General features: G+C 42.6%; 1 protein-coding gene across 2 annotated transcripts in view; it reads left to right on the forward strand.

Moving 5' to 3' along the window:
• Window positions 1-20,650, forward strand: part of ITSN1 (intersectin 1) — a 412,894-nt gene that overhangs the window by 298,686 nt on the left and 93,558 nt on the right. For both annotated transcript variants that reach the window (XM_033949572.1, XM_033949571.1), the window contains exons 25-28: window positions 7,461-7,627; window positions 15,307-15,352; window positions 18,580-18,701; window positions 19,677-19,794. In XM_033949572.1, the coding sequence (XP_033805463.1) occupies window positions 7,461-7,627; window positions 15,307-15,352; window positions 18,580-18,701; window positions 19,677-19,794 (453 nt within the window). The remainder of the gene's footprint in view (window positions 1-7,460; window positions 7,628-15,306; window positions 15,353-18,579; window positions 18,702-19,676; window positions 19,795-20,650) is intronic.

Here is a 20,650-nt window from a genome sequence, read left to right on the forward strand (position 1 = left end):
TCTAAGAACATAACATAAGAATTGCCGCTGCTGGGTCAGACCAGTGGTCCATCGTGCCCAGCAGTCCGCTCCCACGGCGGCCCTTAGGTCAAAGACCAATGCCCTAACTGCGTACGTTCTGGTTTAGCAGGAACTTGTCTAACGTTGTCTTGAATCCCTTGAGGTTGTTTTCCCCTATAACAGCCTCCGGAAGAACATTCCAGTTTTCCACCACTCTCTGGGTGAAGAAGAACTTCCTTAGGTTTGTACATAATCTATCCCCTTTTAACTTTAGAGAGTGCCCTCTCGTTCTCCCTACCTTGGAAAGGGTGAACAACCTATCTTTATCTACTAAGTCTATTCCCTTCATTATCTTGAATGTTTCGATCATGTCCCCTCTCAGTCTCCTCTTTCCAAGGGAGAAGAGGTCCAGTTTCTCTAATCTCTCACTGTATGCGAACTCCTCCAGCCCCTTAACCATTTTAGTTGCTCTTCTCTAGACCCTTTCAAGTAGTACTGTGTCCTTCTTCATGTACGGCGACCAGTGCTGAATGCAGTTTCCAGGTGAGGGTGTACCATGGCCCAGTACAGAGGCATGATAACCTTCTCCGATCTGTTTGTGATCCCCTTCTTAATCATTCCTAGCATTCTGTTCACCATTTTTGCCGCCACCGCACATTGCACGGACGACTTCATCGACTTGTCTAGTGTCTGAAGTATCTGGGAATCCTGTTCAACACAGCAGTGGACTGAGAGTTTCTTCCAGAGCCACACAAACTGAAGTTCAGATGCCAGATCCTAGACATCGTACTTACTCCAAAAGGAGTTAGCCCAGATGGCAGAGGCATGACAGAGCTAAAAATGGTGGCTCCGGCCTGAGTCATTATCCAAAGGCATTCCTCGCCGCATAGACTCATGGGTGATACTAACAACAGATGCTAGTCTCAGCAGCTGTGGTGGTCATTATAAGAGTTACTCAGGACAAGGCCAATGGCTGCCTTTGCAGAAGATATGGTCCATCAACAGACTGGAGTTGAGAGCTTTTCGGTTAGCTCCCTGATTCTTTCAGATTCACCTGAAAGGCACAGCAGTAAAAATTCTCAGACAATGCTACAGAAGTGGCATATGTCAACAGGTAAGGGGGAACCAAGAGTTCTTCTCTGAAGCTAGAAGCCCAATTGTTGTTTCGGTGGGCGGAGGTCAACCTACAGGCGATCGTAATGGGAATGGACAATAACGAAGCTGACTACTTCAGCAGGTGGATGCTGGATCCAGGGGAATGAATGGTCATTGTCCCAATCAGCGTTCAACTTCATTGTAAAAAACTGGAGGTGACCAATGTTTGATCTCATGACATCAGCAGACAACAAGAAAGCCCTGCAGTTTTTCAGTCAAAGATTCGAGACAGGAAGCATTGGATTGGATGCTCTCGTACAACCTTGGCCAGTAAGAGAACTGCTTTATGTGTTCCCTCCATGGCTGATGATAGGCTGAGTTATTCACAGAATAGCAAACCATCAGGGATTGGTAGTTCTCGTCGTCCCAGAATGACTGCATTGCCCATGGTATGTAGATTTGGTCCACTTGCAGCAGGACAGCTGCCTCAGACTGCAGCTGCCCCACAACATTCTGTCGCAGGAGCCCATAGTATTAGACAATCCAGAACACTTTGGTCTTACATAGTGACTGTTGAGCGTGCAACCTTAACGCAGAATGGATATTTGGAGATGGTGATATCAACTCTCCTTAGATCTAGAAAGCCAGTGACAGTGGCAGCCTACGCTAAAGCAGTTGGATTCTTTCTGGACTTCCATTCTTGAGGTCCTCTCGTTCCTACAGGAAGGATTGGAGAAGAGCTTCGCAGTTGGACCTCTTAAAGTTCAAGTAGCTAATCTTTCAAACTTTTGGGCTAGAGTAGATTGAGCATCTCTAGTCTCTCATCAGAAGGTTTCCTGAAGGGAGCCAGTAAGGCAGCCATTTCCAGTGTGGAATCTTAATATCTTATTTCAAGCCTTCACTAAGTCTCCATATGAACCTTTATCGGACATATCTCTCATAGATCTGACTGTGAAGATGGTGTTTTTAGTTGCAATTGCTTCATTTAGGGGGGTGTCTAAACTGCAGACACTATCGCGCAGAGAGCCTTCCCTCAGATTCACGAAAGTAGGGATGTCCTTGTGCACCATGCCGCCTTTTCTGCCGAAGGTAGTTTTGGCGTTTCATGTTAATAAGGAAGTAAGGTTTCCTGCATTTCAACCCATGGGCGAGAAGAAATAGAACAAGGTTTTGGGGTTCCTGGATGTATGGAAGGTGCTTCTCCATTATCTTTAGGTGACAAATGGTTTCCATCTTAAAGATCATCTGTTAGTCTTATCCCACTTTACTCACTGAGGAAGACCAGCTTCTAAAGCTTATATCCTGATGTCTTCGCATGGCAATCTCCTTGGCGTATATTGACTGTGGTTATCCCTCTGCCAGTCACCTTGAAAGCTCACTCCTCCAGAAGTACATAAGAACATAAGAAAGGCCATCTCCGGAACAGACCTTAGGTCCATCAAGTTCGGCGATCCGCACACGTGGAGGCCCCACCCAGGTGTACCCTGGCATAGTTTTAGTCCTCCTATCACTCTAAGCTTCTCGTAAGGAGATGTATGTCTAGCTTACCCTTACCCATGTCACTTTATGCCACTCATAAGGAGATGCACATCTAACTTACCCTTAAATCCTAGAACGGTGGATTCCGCAATTACCTCTTCTGAGAGAGCATTCCAGGTGTCCACAACTCGTTGCGTGAAGCAGAACTTCCTGATATTTGTCCTGAACTTGTCCCCCATTAACTTCTGTCCATGTCCTCTTGTCTGTGTCATATTAGACATTGTAAATAATTTTTTTTCCTGCTCTATTTTGTCGATTCCTTTCAGTATTTTGAAAGTCTCAATCATATCCCCTCGCAGTCTCCTCTTCTCGAGGGAGAACAGTCCCAGTCTCTTGAGTCGTTCCTCGTATTCCAAGTTCTCCATGCCCTTTATTAGCTTCGTTGCTCATCTCTGCACCCTCTCGAATATTTTTATATCCTTCTTTAGGTATGGAGACCAATGTTGGACCCAGTACTCCAAGTGTGGTCTGACCATTGCTTTATAAAGCGGCATTATTACTTTCTCCGATCTACTCATGATTCCCTTCTTTATCATGCCTAGCATTCTGTTAGCATTCTTCGCTGCTGCCGCGCATTGTGCCAACGGCTTCAGGGTCCTGTCGATTAATACGCCCAGGTCCTTTTCCTGTTCGGTTCTTCCCAGAGTCGCACCTGACATACTATACTTGTGCTCCTTATTTTATCTGCCTAAGTGCATCACTTTGCATTTTTCCACATTAAACTTCATTTGCCATTTGTCTGCCCATTGCTCCAATCGGCTCAAGTCGTTCTAGAGTTCCTCACTGTCCTTCTGCGAGTTGATTGCCCGGCATAGCTTTGTGTCATCTGCAAACTTGATGATCTCACTGGATGTTCCATCCTCTAGGTCGTTGAGGCTTCTTCTTGGGCAGAGACTAGGGTAGTGCCCCATGATGAATTTGCAGAACTGCCACATGGTCCATTCTTCATACCTTTATGAAATTTTACAGAGTGGACATGTCAGCCCAAGCAGACATGGCCTTTTGGTCCTCGGTGCTTATTGCAGGCTCATCTGTCCCACCCTAGATGCAAGGGACTGCTCTGGTAAGTCCCATCTGTAAGGAATTATATGCTGTTTTCACAGGAAAGAACGATTAGGTTCTTACCTCGATAATCTTCTTTCTTGTAGAACAACATATGATTCCTTACGCCCTGCCCAGTCAGAGATGGATACAGCCTGCATTGAATAGTAGTCTGAGCTGAATTTCCAGCAGCTTGGCTCATGAAAACTTAACAGAGAAGAAAAGAAAATTATTGTTTAGAGTCCCACCACTTGCTGCACGCTGCTTTCAATGAGCTATACAAGTGTTAAGGCTGGTTGCACCTTTAGTTTTGCATTTGCAATGATTGTTTACTGTTTTCTTTGTTCTTATTGTAGAGCAGAGTAAAATTAACATAATCGGGGAGTTCCCTGAACTCCTCCTTGTTATCATTGCCTCTTATAGGGGTTATTACTTGCTTTGATACAGACTAGAGAATGACATGGGGAAAAAATTTGTCCAACTACACACTCACCTATGGACCAGGGTCTGTAAAATCTTTTTATTACTCTAATCAATACCCTATATGGAACTGACAGGGGACTCCACACCACTGAAAGGCCTCACCCAAACACAAATTACAGTCACTCAAACACAAGTGAACAAAACACAAAACCATAAAAAAGAAGTGGAGAAAAAGCCTCAGTTCTGCTTCATTTGGCAAAAAACTCCACTTCATTAAGATAACCACTTGCACATGTGAATTTACACAAAAGGTGAAAAAGGCACTATAATAGCCTGTAGAGTTCTACCATGTCATTCAGCACGCCAGGAAAAAACTCCAAACAGTGATACTGTGGGTGAATAAGCACTTCAGCACTACCGTCACTAATATTGCATAATGAGCAGAACAAAACAAAAAAACTTAGCTGCCAATGACGTCCAGGTTTTCTCCAAGCATCCACAGTCTCTGCTCTCACACCTGGACCCTGCAACTAGTTGACCCGACGGGGAAATCTCCATTTCGCTTCGCTTCGCTGCATCAGGGGTATCAATTCCACTTCTTCACAGGCAATATATCAGGCTCCCATTCCACTTTCAAAATCACTTCTGGCGCAAAGAGACACCACAGTCACAGGCTGATAAACTTTTCAAAAACTCAGCCCCCTATTACCATTCACCAATCAGACTGCATCATGAGCCAAAGAACGCTGCCCATTCAATCCGGGCATTTAATCCATCAGGATGAACCGATTGCAACGTATAGATCAAACGCTGTTCCTTCTGTCGGAGCTGACGCCTCCAATCTCCACAAAGAACTGGATAAGGGATGTGTTCGATCACAATGCACCACAGTGCCCCAAACTCATGGTGAGCTTCCAAACAGTGCACCACCAAAGGCTCCTCCAGACATCGGGCATTTAAGCAGGATCTGTGCTCAATTAATCGGGTCTTAAAGTGACGATATGTATGTCCCACATATAGCTTAGGACAGGGGCACATGATGATATATATCACCCCTTCAGTTAAACATGAGGTAGCACTCCATAGCTTAAACACTCGGCCCGTCCCAGGATGAACAAACTCCCCAGACTCTATCATCTGAGGGCACAAAGAGCACTGACCACAGCTTCAATGGCCAGGTTCTACCACTGTACCTAGTTCAGATGTTATTGGTCTGAGCATATTCGGGCTTAAAATGTCACAGAGATTCCTATCATGCCCATAGGAAAATAGGATCCGGAGATGTTGAAAACTCGGGTGTATCCATAGAATATTTAAATGCCTAAGGATCACCTGCTGTGAGGTTCTAGACATCTGATTAAACGTAGATACAAATGGAACCATGTCCTGTGGAGATTGAACATCACGATATTCAAGTAGGGATTCCCTGTTGTTATAGAAAGCCCTTTTGACAGCTCTTGATACAACAGGCGCAGGATAACTCCTCTAGTTAAACTTCTCCTGTAATCTAGCAGACTGATTGTGAAATTCCGAATTAGTACTATAGATGCATCTATAACGTAAAAATTGAACAAATGGAATACTCGTCTTCATGGCATATGGGTGCATACTGTTAAACTGTAATAGGGAATTGCGATCAGTTTCCTTCACGTGTATAGTGGTGTGCACAAGACCATCCACTGTCTCCACGTTGACATCTAAAAAAGCAATCTTGGTATGACAAAATTCCATCTCAAACCTCAATGAGGGATGACGAGTTTGACCAGTGGCGAGCTCCATCTTCCCCACGACCCAAAAAATTTTGATGAGCTCAATCAAAAGTCAAACAAATGATGATTTTTGCTTATGATCATGAAGGCATCATCATCACAGACAAAGTTCCATGTGGAAGAAGTGTCTCAGAAGTATATCGTGATTTTTTGCAAACAATGTGCAGAAAAATGCACAAAACCCAACCTCAGTTGCTCTTGGCTGAGCCAATCATTCTTCATGACAACGCTCGCCTGCACATAGGGAATGTCATTGAAAAACTACACGAATACGGCTGGGAAGTGTTACCTCATGCTCCCTACAGTCCAGACATGAGTCCACCAGACTTCGACTTTTTTCCAAAGTTGAAACAACTTATGCGTGGACATCGTTTTGCATCTCTAGAAGAGCTTTCTTCTGCCAGTACCCGAGCCATTGTGCAACTGAACAAAAACGGTGTCTTGGATGGAATAATGAAGCTTCCTGGTCATTGCAAAGCAGGGAGACTATATTGAAGGATTGTAAAGAAATACTTGAAAAAAAATAAAACATGTAAATTAAAAAAAAAAATAGTGTGCATTATTTATAAGAACATAAGAAACGCCCTCACCGGATCAGACCGAGGTCCATCTAGTCCGGTGACCCGCACACGCGGTGGCCCATTTAGGTACTCCTTTTTGGAGACCTGAATTTTCCCGTATCCCTCAATATGATTTGCAAGAAGGTATGCATCCAACTTGCGCTTGAAACCCAGAACAGTAGTCTCCGCCACAATCTCCTCCGGAAGAGCATTCCAAGCGCCCACCACTCGTTGTGCGAAACAGAAACAGAAATGATCTTCGTACTTGCTGCATATATTTAGTTGTGGCTTGTTTGAAATGTTGCTGGGGCAGTGTTTGATTGCCATTGAAAGTTTCTGTATTGCGACTATACTTTATTATTATTTTTTTAAATTAACTTTTCAAATCATTATACAATCCATAAAACAACTAAGAAAATAAAAATCATTATTACATCAATCAAAGGAAAACTTATTAACAAAAAAAGAAATCCATCAAGTCCTCTTCAAGGGAGGAGACTTTCTTAAACTTGAAATAGGAAATGCATTCAATCAAATAATAACTGGATCTAACGATCCTAAAAATTATGAGCATTACTAACTAGTTCTATTCCATTCCATTCCAGAACTGTACATTCTCATGGTATTTTAGAAATCTTTCCAATTGTATTGGATCCCAAAATATAAAATTATTCTGAAAATTAAATATACATTTGCACGGTTGATAGCCACAGAAATAGAATTAACAGCTTTTTTGGAAGACACAAGATGTTACATCAACCAGATCAACTCTTTTGGTTTCTTGTCTTTCTGAACAAGATAAATCTTTAATAATGAAAATGTACTTAAGAAAAAAGATGAGAAGTTCTGTGGAGCTAAGGTGATGATGTTTCCAGACATGGCCAGGACGACTCAACTTAGGCGAAAGGCCTTTTTGGCCTTGAAGCCTAGAGTGATTGCCCTGAAATCCACATTCTTTCTAAAATTTCCGTGCGATTGTACTTCCTTGATTACTGTGGCCTAAACCTCATTAAATGCTTTTTCTCTTTTTTAGAATATATATCCATGTACACATACGAGAGTTCTGAGCAAGGAGATTTAACATTTCAGCAAGGAGATATGATTCTTGTTACAAAGAAAGATGGTGACTGGTGGACAGGAACAGTGGGAGAGAAGTCTGGAGTCTTCCCCTCTAACTACGTCCGGTTGAAGGATTCTGAGGTAGGTTAAGAGTGAAATGTTCTGACAGCTTTTTCCCTCTTTCTTTTAAGATTTTCATTGACTACACAATGTATCTTATCTGGAAAGGCTTGCCACTCCTGTTTTAACGCAATCCAGCATTTCCCTCTCCCTCCCCCCCCCCCAATTCAGTGTCTCTCTCGTCTTTCCCTCCTCCTTCATCAGTCCTCCTGCATTCCTGCAGGCTGCTGGCAGCATTCAAAAAGAAACCAACATGCCTCAGAAGTGTTCCATCTGTTTTGTCCCATCTCCTCTAACACAACTTCCTGTGTCCACACAGATAAAACAGCAGAGGAAACACTTCCAGAATCAGGTTGGTTTCATTTTTTGATGCTGCCTGCATGAAGCTGGAAGACTGCTGCGGGGAGGAGGGAAAAATGAGAGACAAAATCAGGGGGAGGAAAGGAAGGCTAAAATAAACTACATCTGAAGCAAGGGGAGGGAGATGCCAGAATGCAGAAAAGGGGGAGAGAGAAGATGGCAGAAAGGGGGGAGACTGAAGAGAGAGTGGAAGGAAGAGAGCTCTGATGAAGGGAAGAAATGCTGATTCCTCCCCCCCCCCCAAAAAAAAAAAAAAAGAGATTCTGTACCATGGGGCAGGGAAGCAGAAGGAACAGATGTTTGCTTTGGGATGGGCTGCAGGAGAAAGGGAAGGGAAGGAACTGTACACAGGGAGAGACAGGATCAGAAAGGGTCATACTGAACACAGGAAGAGGGATGGGGACACAGAGGATATATTGTCAACATAGGGAGTGGGACAGGGACAAAGACACAGAGTGGAGATGCTTTAAAAGAAACATAGGTCTACAATGGGTATGATGATGGACATGGAGAAAAAAAATGGCAACTGAACCAAACACCAGAAGATGAATGGCATTTAGGAAGGAGAGGCAGAGCTGAAGATGGATGACACTCAATAGTAGGAGGGGGGAACTAAATAAAAGATGGTTAGCACTTGGGAGGTGGAGAAGTGGAACAGAGTAAAAATGAGAAAGGGGCAAGGAAGAAGGGAAACTAAGCAGAAGTTGAATGGGACTAGGGGCTGAAAAGGAAAGAAAGGGAATAGCATAAAAGAGAAAGAAACTAGGGGGTGGTGGAACGAGAAGAAGAACAGAGCAGATAACTAGGACTTGATTGAGTGGGAAATGTTAGGGAGCAGAGCTGGGAATTATGGATGAGAGAGATGGAATGGGAATTTTTTAGGGCACAGTGAGGACTAGGCAATATATGAGTGAGGATGTGTTTGGTGAGTTGAGAGAATGAGTGAGAGTCTGAAATAGGGTGTTAAGAGAAGGGGATGAAATGGGAGAAAGATTGACATATGGTGTGAATGACCTGGAAGGCTGGCAGAGAGAGCATTTACACCCTGTGCCACTAGCAGCAATGTCCTAAAGTCGCTGACATGGCCAGCCTCCATTCATGCATGCAAACTGAGCAAGCGTGAAGGGGTGAGACTTCAGCAGCTCGAGAGTACTGCAGTGCTCTTTCTGCCAGGAAAAGGTCTTTGGCTGGTGAGGCTTGTTGAACCCTGCAAGTCTCAGCAACAAAACATTGAATTTGGGTGGGCTTGAGCCCGAAGTGGTTGATCCCAAGCCCACCCATGGCTACACCACTGCTTCAAATTTTCAAACCGTGTTGCAGTAGGTGGTTTAGTCACCTATATTGTAATTTGTCCTATTTAGTTTGCCATTCTCCATAATTCTTAGATAATCCTGAATATTGCTGCTCAGCATCACTTCAGTGTTTTACTCATTCCTTTATAATTGTGCATATGTTTTAAAGATGTTATGCTATATTTTAAAGTGGTGAAGAATGGAAGAATAGCCTAACAGTTAAAAGTAATGGGCTGGGAATCAGGGGATACAAACGGATCAACTTCTAAGTTATCCAACCCACAAAGAAATGTCTATAAGCAAAAAAGAAAGGGGGTGTAAAGGATAATTTATAATACTCATTTTAAAAGATCTTTTGTACACATCAGTGTCTTACTTTGTTTATGATTAATATTTCACTTTTATTAACCCACTGTTTTTATCATTTAAATAATACCCTGCTTTAACACTAGAACTCATCCTCAAGATTAATGGAGAGGTTGAAGTATCATAAAAAATGCATTGTTCTCAGTAAAGAGACCTCTTATAACTTAGATGTTATTTCAAGTCTTCATCCTGAATGCTTGTGGTGTAATCATTTACTTCAAAACCTCCTTCCTCACCTCAAATTTAATTATTTATTAATTAATTAAAAACCTAACTGAGGGTTCAACCCTATCATCAATTTTTAATATTATTTCCTTAATTTGTTTTATATTATCAAAGCTTAAAATCAATTCAACGACTAAGTTCTTTAAATGTATGCTTTAAGAGAGAACAGCAACACTTATTTTAATGGCTTTCCAGCCAAAACCAACGTTGGGGGACCATGAACTACCCGAGTATTATAAATTATAAACTAAAACAAGTATTATAAATTATCCTTTACACCTCCTTTTTTTTTGCTGGGAATCAGGGGAGCCAGTATTCAAATCCCACTACTTCAAGTTGTTAAAGTATTCATTCCCTCAAACAGATTATAATCCCTTAAGTGCCAGAAAAATACCTACTGTGATTCACCTTTTTGTTCTCAAGTTCACATTCTGTGATTGAAAGAGCAGAGTATAAGCACTAACTGTTAAAACAACTTATCTTCTATTTGGACTGATGTGATGCATTAGATCAGGGGTGTCAAACTCAATCACATTAAGGGGCCAAAATCCAAAACACAGGCTAAGTCGCGGGCCAGACCCCGCCCCATAATAGTACTAATTATAACACCATTTTTTCCATTAATTTTTCATATATACACACACACACAATATAATCTTATTAACACATAAGGTAATGGTTAACCACAAAATTAAACTACACAAAGCACACTGTATGCTTCCTACCAGAACAGAGATAGCCCCTATGCAAATTCGGGACCAAAAACTAAAAGTTCTAACACATTTTTAAAAACACACTAAGATTCAAGATTCTGCATGCAGTACAACCCCCATAGAAAAAGAAGCAAATGTATTTCTTCCTGAGCAGTGCAAAAGATAGACAACAGATTAAAATGCTCAAAACTCAATTCAAACACTAACTTGAAAATAAAACCATTCCCCCTACCTATGTTGTCACCCTCTCTCCATGCTGTGCCTCCCACCAGCGGGTGTCTAACCTTCTGGCCAGCTCCAACCTGGCCGTTTTATGCAGCCCGCGGTCTGATGCCCCCAGTTTTACCTTGTGGCTGGCTCCCTCCTCACAGCCGTAGTGTGCACAGAGCCGTGTGCAGCAGTTCCTTGTGCATCCTGCACCTGAACCAGAAGCCTTCTTTCCGACATCACAACGTCAGAGGGAATGCTTCTGGATGAGGTGTGGGACGCGTGAGGAGCCGCTGCACGCGGCTTTGTGCACATTACAGCTGTGAGGAGGAGGAGGAAGCCGGCCACAAGGTAAAACTGGGGCATCGGACTGAGGGCCACATAAAACAACCAGGCGGGCCGGATTTGCCCCCGCGGGCCTTCAGTTTTGACACCTGTGCATTAGATGGTAAGTACTGTGACTTATAATGCCCAAGAGGGGAGAGGATAATTCTGGTGATTCCAGGTTGGCCACCTAATGCTTCTTCGTACATGCACAAGTCTCACCCTACGAGTACAGCCGGAACTTCTTCTCAGGGACCAATTGGTCATAGATGTTCTGGATCACTTTGCTGTTGAGGCACAGCTCTTGCACACGTGGCATTAGCGCACAAGGAATACTCAGAGGTATTCATTGCTACTCTGCTCAGATCTAAAAAATAAAGAAAGAAAGAATTCAATAACTTGTTTCTGCCTTTGCTAAGGCTTGGACAGCTTTCCAGCACTGGTGTATCAAGGAAAAGGAAGAGCCTTTCTCTGGAGACAAGCAGGGGATATGCAGGCACACTTGTAGGTGAAGTCCGCTGACGAAGCCTATGTGCCGGTGCTCTCCCCTAGCTAAGTAAGCTTTACACTTACTGGGCATGTGCAGGAGTCAGTACTCCCCTTGGAATGCCAGATTTTTTTTTCTAACCGCTCCTGACAGGTCGCAGCTCTCCCCTGTTCTCTCCTCAATTTCTTCACAAATAAAAAAAAAAAAAAAAAGAGAAAAAAGAAATAATCATAATAAGATAAATGGCTAGTAGGTGAGTCTTCCAAAACAAAAATGGAACTGAGGAGCCTGCTTTGTGGGACAGTTCCTTTTTCAGCTGTCAAACTTCAGTTTCAGCACCGATTTTTTTTGAAGCGGCAGACACTAGGACCGCGAAGATATTTTTTCTTTCTTCACTCCTCAAGCCGCGATGGACAGTGCCTTGTAGTTAATGGACACCGGAACTTCACTGCGGCTAGCTCCCTTCCCCCAAGGCCCTGTTTCAGCACTGCAAGGGGAGGGAAGCCAACGTATCCCGATGCCGTTGGAAACAAAAAGACCAGCAATATCGGCAGGGGAAACAAAAAAGAAGCTCCCGACGAGGGACAGAAATCTTAACACTGTCTCCTCTTCCAGTGTCTACTTTATCCCAGAGATCTTCCTCAAAAGTGGTAGCGGCTTCTACACCAAAGCAGTCAAAGGCTACCGTGAGCTCTACCTCGGCCTCACGGTCCTTTTCTCTGCCACAGACTACTAAAAAGTCTTCCAAAAGTAGTAAACGGAAGCGGGAGTCCTCTCCTATATTGTTAAAGTCAGATCCTATTCCACCAAAGAGCGTTGTTTTGCCGGCTGTACAAACACAAATCCCTTCACAGGCTATCTCGGGGTATTTCTCATTATGTCAAAAGTTTATGCAGGACAGTGCTTCTTTCTTGCAGACTTCTTACCAGCTTCCTCCTGCTCTGGGGGCCCAATCTGCTGTACCTTTTATTCAACAGCTTGACCCAGAGGAACCTCGACACTCAAGTTCAATACCACCTTCACCTCTTAGGTCATGGGCTCCTGGTACACCAATATGTTCTTCTCCAATGCAGGAACCACACTCTCCTCTTTCTTGGTCAGAATCCAGCATTCTACCAGAATCTGATCCTCAGCCGGAGCAGCCTATTCAGCCCAGCTCCACTGAAGAGTACTCCTATCCGAAGTTTATACAGAAAGTTTCTTCTTTACTTAGCCTGAATGAGGCAGCTATCCCAACAAGTAGCAAAGATTTTCAAGCTATCCTACAATCTTGTAAGACTCCACTGAAGGGTTTTGTCGCCTTACCAGTACACCAGATTTTGCAGGAGCTTCAATTAGAAAATTGGCAAAAAACTTTTTCAGTGTCCGCAGTGTCAAAACGTTTAGAGACTAAATATAAAGTTCATAAAGCTCCTGGTCACGACATTCCTCAACTGTCTCATCAATCGATGGTGTCAGAGGCAGCTAGTAAAAAAACTAAAGTATCAAGAGGTCCCTTATCTGCACCTCCCGGTAAAGACCTTCGCCTTGATTCCATGGGTCGCAAGGTCTATCAAGATTCTATGCTGTCTTTGAAAATAAGTGCCCACCAGCTACAAATTCTACATTTTCAACACTCTATTTTGCAGCGGATGCTGCAACCCCTGAAGAGTTCCCGAATCTTCTGGTTGGCCTGCAGGAATCTACATATCACCTCATCAAGACTAATTACGATGCCTATGATATACAATCTAGAACTGAAGCAGTGCCTATAGCATCCAGACGCTCAGTGTGATTGCAAGCGTCTGATCTCCGGGAAGACCTGCATGAAAGATTAGCAGATGTTCCCTGCTTGGGTGATAGTCTTTTCAGTGAAAAGGTCAAAGCAACGGTTTCTCAGCTGAAAGAAGATTCTTCTACTAGTAGGCAACTCTCAGCACATTCTTCTGAGCAGTCTCACCAATTTTGATGGCCCTTGTCTTCTTTCACTTACCGATGGCCTTATCATCAACAGTTTTTTCAGCAATATTACCCACAACGTAAATTTGCTCCATATAACCGTCCTATTCCACAAACGAACAAATCATCTGCATCCTTCCTGCCTAAACAGCATCCAAGAGACAGGAAGCAGCCATATATTCCTCAGCTTCTGGCTATAAAGCCTTGGCCTGGTTTTTGACCATTTACCATTGTGTGGGGGGGTGGGGGCGGCTAACTCATTTCCTTTCAATCTGGCAGGCTTTCACGATGGATCAATGGGTTCTCTCCATTGTGGCACAGGGTTACCTTCTCAATTTCCTTCCCAAGGTAACTCCCTCTCAACCTCCTCCACCTTCTGTGGTTCCTCATCAGCACATTCCATAACTTGCAGCAGAAGTTACTGTTCTACTAAACAACAATGCCATCGAAGAGGTAACTCCAAGTCAATAAAATCAGGGATTTTACTCCCGTTTATTCCTCATTCCCAAAAAGACTCAAGGTCTCCAACCTATTCTAGACCTCAGACCTCTAAATGCCTGCCTCAAAAGAGAAAAATTCTGGATGATATCTCTACCTACTATCCTACTTCTCTTGAAACCATACGATTGGTTAGCCGCCCTAGACCTCAAAGATGCCTATACCCACATTCCCATTCATCCTTCTCACTCGCACTTTCTATGGTTCAAATTCCTGAATCAGCATTTCCAGTATAAGGTGCTACCTTTCAGCTTTTCTTCAGCACCAAGAGTTTTTAGCACTGGTAGCAGCACATCTGCAAAAACATCACATGGTCTTTCCATACTTAAACGATTGGCTCCTGGTGGCACATTCCAAAGACCAGTTGCTTCTAACCATCCAGGCCCCGTACCCCTACTTCATATCTGCTCTAAAAGAAGCCATTGCTTGCTTTGGAACTAACTGTAGGGGGCAGCAGAGCCCTCTGTGCATAGGAGGGATTCAAAAACCAGAGTGAATTCCTTCTTCATGGCTTGCAGGCACTGGGATATAATCCACTTGACCAGAATGACACACCTATCTACTAAAAAAGATATTAAGCAAGGCAAGGATCTAATCTCTTTTTGATGGATATAAATAGGTTTCCTCAAATCGTGCTAAATAACATGGGTTCATTTTTGGCCTTTTCACAGAGGTACCCTTTATAAATCAGCTTTATAAAATCAGACCAATATATGATTTAGACTGAAAACAGTAATTTGTTCCTGTTAAAAAGTCAGGCAGGCCAATTACTCAACATATAAAAATGAGAGATAGTTAGGCATGCAACACCAGAGCACCTGCAACATTTAAGTATGAGTCAGTTTTGTGTTGAGTCATTTAAGCGAATATCAATTAAGCGTGCATCTTCAGTGTCTGATATTTGAGCATCACTGGTTTGCTTATAAAATTATTTTACCTTTGCTTCGTACCCCAATATATTATAATAGTTTCACCAAGAGCAGCTGCCCTGCGAATCAGTTACTTTAAAGTGTTCATTACTAAGGTACCTTTGTAGAGAAGTGTGCAAAAGTTTTTGAAGTAGTATACATTCAGGTACAGTAGATAATTTTTCCTTGCATTTGCCTAATAGTTACCATAAGCTAGCTCTGCTTATAATATGATATTTATTATTTGTTATTTATTTCTGATGTTAAACACTCTACTAAGCAAATTAAAGAATACATAGAATACACATCATTTAAATAAATATTGATGCTGGTTGTAATGGGCATGTGTATACATGAAATTAATGTTAACTTTTATTCTTAGGTTGCTGGAGCTGCAGGAAAAACAGGCAGTTTAGGAAGGAAACCTGGTAAGTTGCTCTAAATAGCCCCAGCCTTTTACTGTTTGGCAACATGAATTTGTGAATTACCGTATTTTTCGCTCCATAAGATGTACCTGACCATAAGATGCACCCTAGATTTAGAGTAGGAAAACAAGAAAAAAAACCATTCTGAACCAAATTGTGTACTAACATATACCAGGCTCTGCACCCAGCCCCCTCACTCCCTGCCAGGCTCTGCATCCAACCCCACACTCCTTGCCAGGCTCTGCACCCTGTCCCCCCTCCCCTACTAATTGTAATGTAATTTTTTCCTTTCATTTTTCATATATACACAGCAGATATAAATTCTCAAAACTGACACATTTCGATCATTAAATTGAAAATAAAATCATTTTTCCTACCTTTGTTGTCTGGTGATTTAATTAGTTTCTGGTTGGACTTCCTTCTGACTGTGCATCCAACATTTCTTTCACAATCCAGCCCCATCCCCTTTGGGTCTAGGTCTATATCTTTCTTCTGCTTACAACCCCCCATCCCATCCCCCATGTCCAGCATTTGTTCTCTTTTCTTCTGGGTATTTCTCTGCTTCTCTTTCTCTCCTTCCTTCCTTCCTCCCTCCCTGGTCCAGAATCTTTCCACCTCTCTGCAGTCTCTCTCTTCCCTCTATATACCCCCAAGTCCAACATCTGCCCCCCTCCCTTCTGCCTCCTTTTTGTTTCAGGTTTCTACCTCTCTATCATCCTTCCGCTAATATTTTGAGTGTTTTCTCTCTCTACCCCGTCTAGTCCAGCATCTGCCTTGTCTTCAAGTCTGTTTTCCTGCTCCTCCTCAAGTTCCTTTGGAAGCCTCCTCCCCCCCCCCAGTGTCCTGCCGGGGCCCTCGCTACGGGTGGGGCCTTACCTCCTAGCTGCTTCCTGACCCAGCAAGAGAGGTTGTCTTCCACACTGTGACCGCCACTGACCTAATTACGGCAGCCTGCACAACGAACTTAGCAGGCTGCCATTGGTTTCCGAAGCATGTTGCATCATCTGACATCAGGGGCAGGACCGTGGCAGAGGCAACGTGCTTCAGAGGCCAATGGCAGCCTGCTGTAATTAGGGCAGCGGCGGTCACAGCATGGAAGCCGACCTCTCTCGCTGGGTCAGGAAGCAGCTTGGAGGTTAGGCCCTTCCCGTCACGAGGGCAGGATGCTGGATCTGGACACCACGAGTGAGAAGAGGCTTCGGGCGCTCACCGATGCTAAGGAGAACCATATGGGGCACAGGCATTTAAAACTGTACATCAGGGTGGGGTGTTTAGAAAAAGAGTACCTTCGCTGCATAAGACGCACGGACATGGTGGAAAAAAGTGCATCTTATGGAGCGAAAAATACGGTATATGCTTTTGCACTACCATAAAGCCTTAAAAAAAAAATCAACTCCAATTAAAATTTATGGTGATTATTTTTTAACTAAAAATATGTGAGATCTGTGGCAACTACATATCATTCCCAAGCCTGCTCTGTATGGGTGGAAAGTAGAACAGAGACCATTCCACCAATGATGATGTGGGAACCTCCTAAATTTCAGATTAAAAGTTTGAAAACTATTTGGTGAATCAGAAAGATTTGGTATCTTTGTAGTCCACAACTGTGAGCTGGCTGAACCAGTTAAGATGGGGAATTTGTTTCACTAATCCACATGTTCATCTACTTTAAACTTGTAGGGGATAATTTTATAAAGGGGTATTTTTTTCTGCATATAAAGCTTGTTTTATGTAGAGAAAAGGGCTTTTATAAAATTATATCACCACATATGTGTGTTAAAAGTATACCTATACATTTATACAAACCTTACATATGCATTGCTGGTGGCGTAGTTTGATCAGAGTGAAGGCAGAGTTATGACAGAAAGAATTGTGCAAAAGGGACATGTCTATCCATCTAGGAGAAAAATAACTCTAAAAATGTAACAGAATGGGATGAAACTTGGCATGGGGGAAGAACCAGTCAAAAGACACATCAAATTCAAAATAAGGCCAGAACAGATAAGGGGGTTCCAGAGAAACAGCCCATAGGAGAAGCTGTTCTAATTCTGCAGCTTAGAACTAAAATAAAATGAAGCATAGTTAAGAAATTGTTCCTTCAGAATACCTCTTCCCTGTTTCAGCTCTCCCCCACCCCCACACTGTTCCCATCCTCCAAAAAAAATACCACCGTAACAATTCCCCACCCCACAACTGCTCCAACCCCACCCTCCACCGTCCAAAGCCAAAACTGCTTTCCCCTACAACTATTTTTGGCCTTTTACTGCCTTGAGAAAGAGAACGAAACGCATTGGCTGAGGGGATTTCCAGTAATGGCTGAAAGCTAAGCTTAGTGAACTATTTATTGAAAAAATATTTATTGATAAAAATCTATATAAGAATGGAAGATTAAATACAAAAAAACAGTGAAGAAAAGGTGCCTTCAGGAAATATGAGGAAGTAACCCTTTAGAGCTATGTTGCTTGGAGGGTAATCTGATACCCCTCTGGACTGTATGTGTTGTTGAGTGAAGAGGAAAGACAATAGAAATAGTATAAAGGGTTCCCCCACAACTGCCCCAACCGTCCAGTATGCTCCCACCTCCTAAACTACTTTCTGAAGTTGCCTATGGGGGTTGTGTGTATATAAAATAAGTATGGAGAATGTTCACACCTATTTTTGTGTAACCCAAAGAGAGACATGGTTGTAGGAAGAGTCCAGGCGGAATATGGATGGAGTTTTTTTGTTGGGTTTTTTTTGGGGGGGTTCTTATATGTGTGTATTACGGTAGTTCTGTCCTATATTTTTATGGAATTCCTCTTCCTTTGAATGCTGTTTGGGGTTGTTTTTTTGTTATATACTGCTGAGAACTGTTGTAAGCTTCAATGGTATATCCAAGCAAGTGCATGTTTGTGGGTGCAGGAATGACCTAATGTTAGTGCATTGAGTTCCTTGTGGCCCTAGGCAAGTCATTTAACACTCCATTGCTCCAGTAGAGATCGAGAAAGTGCCTGCATAGAATATGCAAACCGCTTTGGTTGTACCATAGAAAGGCAGTATATCAAGTCCATGACCCTTTACCCTTTTGCATTTACCTGTAATTGTAGGTTTTGTGAGGCTATTTTATAAAGGCACAAAGGCACCTATGTGTCTTTTCAAAATAGCTCTGGAACAGGTACCTACTTGGACTTCCAACTTAGGCATATTATTATAAGATTACCTGCAATGTAAGTGTTGTTTTTTTTTTCCAGAAATTGCGCAGGTTATTGCATCGTATACAGCAACAGGCCCTGAGCAGTTAACTCTGGCCCCAGGGCAACTGATTCTCATCAGGAAGAAGAATCCTGGGGGATGGTGGGAGGGAGAATTACAGGTTTGTTCCTACAGAAGATCAAGATACAGATGTACAGTAATATTAACCTGTTAGGAGACTCACTATTCCAGAGGTGTCCAACCTTTTGGCTTCCCTGGGCCGCATTGGCCGAAAAAAAATGTTTCTGGGGCCGCGCAAACGCTGCAGCAAGACAGTAAACACCCGGGGGCAGCAGAGGAAAACATTGCATCGCCCTCGACCGTGGCCACACAAAATATGTCACGGGCCACAAGCGGCCCTTGGGCCACAGGTTGGACACCCCTGCACTATGCCAAGAAACACAACTTTGATAAACTTAAATCTTTAACAAAATTAAATGATTACCTGCTTCTGTAGAAGTAAATTCACTATACATAGTATGGCATTAAGAAACCCAAGGGAGTGCCCTACTATCTCTGCTTAGCTTAAGATAAGAAACCCAGAGACTATGAGAAACATGTAGAAATATACTGTAATGTTTCTCTGGGTCATAAATCTCATTGTCTTCTATGCACATTAATAAACTAGAAGTATTCTTGTAGCACCAACTTTGTGGAGGCTTCACTTTTCTTTAGGGAAAGGAAAGGAAATTATTTTTCTATAGATAAATCCATGCTGTTCTCAGCATATACACTTAGCACAAGGAAAAGTTTGCTAGACTAGGTTTCCTTTTGATAATCAGCTTGTAAAAATACTACTCAAAGGACTGCAAAGCTAGCAGGGAAGCTCATATGAGAGTTAATTTAGGTGCTAAATGCTCCGATGCTCATAGGAATTCTATGAGCATCGGAATAGCGTCGGAGTATTTAGTGCTCCGGGCTGCGGTAGAAACCTCTACCATAGCTTAGCAAAATAGGGGGTTAATTACTAATGTGTATACAAATGAATGAGGAAGGATGGCTATTTTTTTTTAATTTTTAGAAATGTTTTCTAGGCTTGGTCAGTGCTTTAATTTTGTATAGTCATTTGTACTGGTAAAATGTATTTTCTCACCAGGCCCGAGGAAAGAAACGACAGATAGGCTGGTTCCCGGCTAATTATGTAAAACTTCTGAGCCCTGGCACCAACAAATCAACACCAACTGAACCATCAAAACCAACAGCATTACCTTCTAGTAAGTAATATTGTATTGCAGCTTGACTGTTTCCTACAGGTTACACCAAATCAGTAAAGCACAGAATGCTTTTCTGTCCATCAAGGTACCAGGTACAGAATTATATTTTCTCATAAAATATAACGTCCATAGCATCCCTCCAGACTGGCACTAGTAGGTGGAGACTGCGAACCACTAAACTCTGAGATTTGGCTATAAACCTACTGTGCAATCCCTCAGTAATGGAGTTTTTCATAGTCTCCAGCAGAATGTGTACATGTCTGTACAGTCCTTGTCAGGTATAAGGATTTAGTTTAGGTTTTGGTCCATTTCATAAAATTAAAAATTAAAACAGCTAACCATCTCTCCTCTCAGGGCTGTTTCTTGGAGGAGTGCACTGGACTGGGGTTGAGGCCCGCAAGGGTCTCTTTAGCCATGGGAGTGTCACTAGAGTTACTATATTTGTGAAGACAAAAAAAGGACAATGATCCTGCATCCAGCCCCCACCCACACTATTCTTGTTACATTTTATGCTTTGAATGTCATAATCAGTACCTTGAATTGAATTCTGAGGGGAGATGCTCATTTCTTACATGGTTTCCTCATGATCAGTCTCGCAATGATTTGCTGAATCATTTGAAGCCTTCCTATCGACTACTTAGGCAAACGCAAGTGCATTGCAGTAAAATCTAACTGGGAAATTGCTGAAACAAGTGTCGTAGAATTTAGAACCTTTCAAAGCAGTTTTAAGAAAAAGCAATAGATGCTTCTAGCCGAAAATAATAATAATTTTATTCTTATATACCGCCAAAGCTATAATAGTTTGAGGTGGTTTACAATAAGAAGTGCTGGGCAAACAGAGAAAAGTTACAATGTA

Source organism: Geotrypetes seraphini, chromosome 6, assembly GCF_902459505.1.
Source record: "Geotrypetes seraphini chromosome 6, aGeoSer1.1, whole genome shotgun sequence".
Lineage (NCBI taxonomy): Eukaryota > Metazoa > Chordata > Amphibia > Gymnophiona > Dermophiidae > Geotrypetes > Geotrypetes seraphini.